The 4,528-nt window shown below is 25.9% G+C and overlaps 1 protein-coding gene across 5 annotated transcripts in view; it reads right to left on the minus strand.

Annotated features, from left to right (window-relative positions):
• Window positions 1-3,277: 3,277 nt before the first annotated feature.
• The window catches only part of LOC102675169 (ubiquitin-related modifier 1), a 3,002-nt gene continuing 1,751 nt past the window's right edge, over window positions 3,278-4,528 (minus strand). For all 5 annotated transcript variants that reach the window (XM_031511077.1, XM_031511076.1, XM_031511075.1 and 2 more), the window contains 2 exons: window positions 3,808-3,856; window positions 3,278-3,536 (listed from right to left, as the gene is read on the minus strand). In XM_031511077.1, the coding sequence (XP_031366937.1) occupies window positions 3,468-3,536; window positions 3,808-3,856 (118 nt within the window). In that variant the 3' untranslated portion in view covers window positions 3,278-3,467. The remainder of the gene's footprint in view (window positions 3,537-3,807; window positions 3,857-4,528) is intronic.

A 4,528-nucleotide genomic window follows, 5' to 3' on the forward strand; every position in this document is an offset into this window, starting at 1 on the left:
GACGAAAACTTATAATTTTCGGCTATTTTAGGTACTCGAGAATACTTTTCGCTTGTTCTTTTTTTTAATTTTTATTTTTTTTTTTATCCTTGCGAATCGTAGAAAATCCGTCGTTCGATCGCTAGAAAAAACATTTTTATTATTTTTATTATTAAAAAAAAGAAATTAAACTCTTAAAAGAATCGAAAAGAGAATCATTGACGCATCATTTGTCAGCGACTTATCATCTATCCATTACTTGATTCACTTTTCAAATTCGATCTATTTTTCGATGTCTCTTCTAAGAAATTTAACTTCCATCGTATTTTTCTTTTTTTTTTTTTTTCTTTTTACTTCGTCTATTTTTACTTCTAGTAAAAATTCCTCTGTTAAAAGAGAAGAAAAAAATCATTCAAAATTGTACCGAAAATTAAAACAAAAATCATAAATACGAACGAAAAGATCGAAAAAAGAAATATAGTAATTAAAATTATTAATTATTATCGTTATAATTATTAAAGCGCGGCGAATAATAAGAGGAAAAGAAAACGATTGATTGATCAAAAGTGTGTAAAAGATATCTTTATTAAAAAAAGCATAACTAAATTTTCACGATTAAATAGATTTACGATACTGATAATTCGAATGATAATTCAAACCCAAAATGATTAAAAAATTAAAATAAAAGAAAAGACAAAGAAAAAATAATAAAAAATAATAAAAATCGTTGAACTTTTTTATAAATCTCGTAAATTAATAATGAAAACATAAAAATTAAACTATTCGAGAAACGAAAAATATTAAAATTAAAAATTTATAAACGTAACGTAAAAACAAAGAAAAAAGAAGGGATAATAATTGATAAATTAATAAAATGAAATAAATATTAATATTCTTACGAATATTCGTCGCGAACGTGAATCGTAGCGCGATGTCGCGTCGATTGTTATTGGATACGTAATCGATTAAACGTAGTCGTTTTCCAAACACGGAGAGAAACGGATTTATTCGATTGTTATCGTATACGTATCGACTGAACGTAGTCGGTTCCCGAACACGGAACGGGATGGACGTTTTCCTTTTTGCTCTCCGAATAAAGATTTCGTCGATATACGATATATTAAGTAAAATATTAAAATGTAAATATTAAAATAATAAAAATTAGAAAAAAAACGTATAAAACTTGAATACGGAAAATAATCGTGTGATGCTTTCGAAAAAAAAATTCGATGAACGATAAAAGAAATAAAAAAGAAATAATCGTATCGCGTTGTCGTTCCTCCTTCGTTTCTTTTTATTTAAAACAACGAAATAATGATATAACGTTATAACGTTATGTCGTTAATGTCCGTATAAACGATAATTTAGAATTTAAAAAAAAAAAAATTAAAATTCTATCTTTTTTTTCCCCTTTGGTCTCGAGCGTTGTAATAAAATAAACGTTACAATAATTCGTTTGAACTATAAGTGAAATTAAAAAAAAATAAAAATTTCGTTTAAATATTAAAGATAAAAGAACCAAAATGATCTCTGTACGTGTATCTTTGATATCGGGAGTGACGCGTGTTTACGTCGTTGAATATCGTCGCTGTGTCTTCGATTACGATGATTTTTTGCGTAAAAGAATTTTCTATAAAATGAAATATTACGAGTTAAAATTCCCGATAAAATAGTCGGTACTTTAGATGTTAACTTGAGATGTTAACTTTAATTTGAAATAATATTGAAGAAACGTTATGTTTGATCGAGCGTCGCGGATCGTATACGCGTTACTGTAAAGAACTATTATTTAATTATTTAACTATTTGCTTACTTACTTATTACTTGAGCAGTTTTCGTTTGCTTTGTTTGTTATTGTTGTCTCTATATTTGTTATACGTCTTATCTCTGATAAATCCGAACGCGATTTGCGAGAGATTATTCGTTTATTGTGATTTATTGTGATTTAATTAAATTGATTTTGCCTTTCGATATATTAAAATTCCTAGTTGGTGAAATTTTATTTAATTAATGTTACGTTAAACGATAAATGAAATATTGGCAAAATTTAACATCGAGAAAATTTTTTGACGTTTGAAAAACTTATTATATTAATCTGTTTAAATGATAATTTTTTATTAATTAGATAATTAAAGTAATTTAATCGAATATTTAATTCTTTTTTTTTTTAATGCCATACGTTTTTACTAAATCTTCTTTGATAATATGATAAATTCGAGGACAAAAAGTTATCGGAAAAAAAAAAGCAAATATCGAAAACGTTTCGTACGTACGTTTCTATCCATTGCGTATGAATGATATCTGAATGAATGATTGTAATGTATCATTGGCTGAGAAATATTTTCGAAGAAAAAAAAAAAAATGGAAGAACGATTGATATTTTTATAAATGCGTTTCGTGTTAATATTTCTCTCGTAGCGAATAATTAAAGATAAAATGCGTCTCTTGACCAAATTTTTTTGTGGGACTCGCGACGAGAATAGAGAAAGAATGTGGAAGGGAAATTATAGTTTCGAGTTCGTTAATTTTTTTTATTAAAATCTTTTATTGATTAATTTTTTAGAGATATTGATCGTATCGAAAAAAACTTTTGATACGCGATATTGAACTCCGTCTATATGTGCACGAATTCTTGACAATGAATATATTAACACGAAGCGATCGTTTATCTATTGTTTTTACATACATCGCGATAAATAATTTTCAAAATGTACGATCTGGTAAACAATCTGATTATACTTGCGTATTACGATAGGAATGAATTACGATATATTATAATCTATATATGTATTAAGAATAATGTCGATATTCGTTGCAATTTCGTTGTAATATCGTTGTAACTTCGCTACAAAAATTGTTTTGTATTTTATTTTTGTATTCCACGGATACGAAGGATACGAGTTTTGATCCAATTGGTTCTTGTAATTCCAAACTTATCTTCCAATTTTTTGCTCTGCTGCTCTGTTGACCGTTCGTTGTCGAATTTCGATACGATACGTGATATATCGTATATCTAATCCATTTCGTGAAATGTTCTCTCGACGCCGGAATTATCTCTTGATTTTTACTATCGTAAAGATATACGTATCCACGATATTATCCGCGTACTGCGTACTGTATTACGTATCCGCGATTGTATTAGAAGAATATTCGTGAGTAAAAGATCGATGTGTGTATTTATATTAAAAACTAATAATTATGTAGATGATAAGGAAGAGGGAAGCGATAATTTTAGTAAGTGGCATAATATTATTATTTATTATTGAATATGCATAATTGTACGAGTATAAACGTTTTATTTTTTTTTTTTTTTTTTTTTTTTTTTTTTTTACGCTATGCGCGTATCCACGTATCTCGCCATCGTACAAACATTTCGCGAAATTATCATGTTTTTCTGAACTCGGATTCCATTTATATTATGCGATATTATCTTCGATCTTCTTTGCATCGATCTTCTTTTATCTTTTCTTTTTCCAATTTTATTTTTCTTATCCTCCGTGTAAAGTGGATATGAATAATATCGTATCACCTGATTTTATTTTATAATTGCTTTCGCCCTAAAAATTTTTATAAAATCATTGTTATCGATGTAAGAATTGAAAGAACAAAAGAAAAGCAAATTCTTCTATTGTAAGCTGACAGAGATAAAATAACGAACGCATGCGAATACTGTACACGAGTACTGTACACGCATACGCGATATAATGCGTACATGATATGTATATATAAAATATATGATATATATTTACATAATTACTTGTACAATTATTATTATATATTATAATATATATATATATATATATATGATACGATGATTTTTACATTTACCAATAATTCCCAATCGATGTCATTTATAAGAACCAAAATTCCTGGACGCCTATAAATATAAAATATAAAAATAAATATAAAATAGTGAGAGGTAGAATGAACATTTGTATATATATATTATGCATATATTATGTATTTAGATATTTATATCGATGATATAAAGAAATAATTTCTATTGTATTGATTGATTTTTATTACGTTTATACACGAATTAACTATTCATTTATCACGGATCTAATAAAAAAAAAAATCTCATAACATCGGATAGAATATATAATATATAATATATCGCATAGAATATATATATATGAAGATCAATTTTAATTTTTTGAAAGAAACAATATAATTTTTAACGCTGATCCATGCAGCTCGTTATTTCTTATGAAAGAATACTAAGCCATTTGTATCGAAAAATCTTTAAGTTTAAAAGATATTTTAATTTGAAATTTATAAAATTTATTTTTACAATGAAAGTGAAAGAACAATGATGTATTGTTTATATCTTTTATACGACATAAATTTAAATATTTTTCGATGTGAATAATTTGATATTTTTTTATAGGAAATAACGAGCTACGTCGATTACGTGAATAAAAATTATTATTTTGCTTATAAAAAGAAAATTGAAATTGATACGATTTCTATGCTTCGTTTTATAGAAAAACTATTAATATCACACTAAAAATTATTAAATATTGTATTTTTTTTTTTTTTTTTTTTT

This window comes from Apis dorsata, unplaced genomic scaffold, assembly GCF_000469605.1.
Source record: "Apis dorsata unplaced genomic scaffold, Apis dorsata 1.3 scaffold_288, whole genome shotgun sequence".
NCBI classification, from domain to species: domain Eukaryota; kingdom Metazoa; phylum Arthropoda; class Insecta; order Hymenoptera; family Apidae; genus Apis; species Apis dorsata.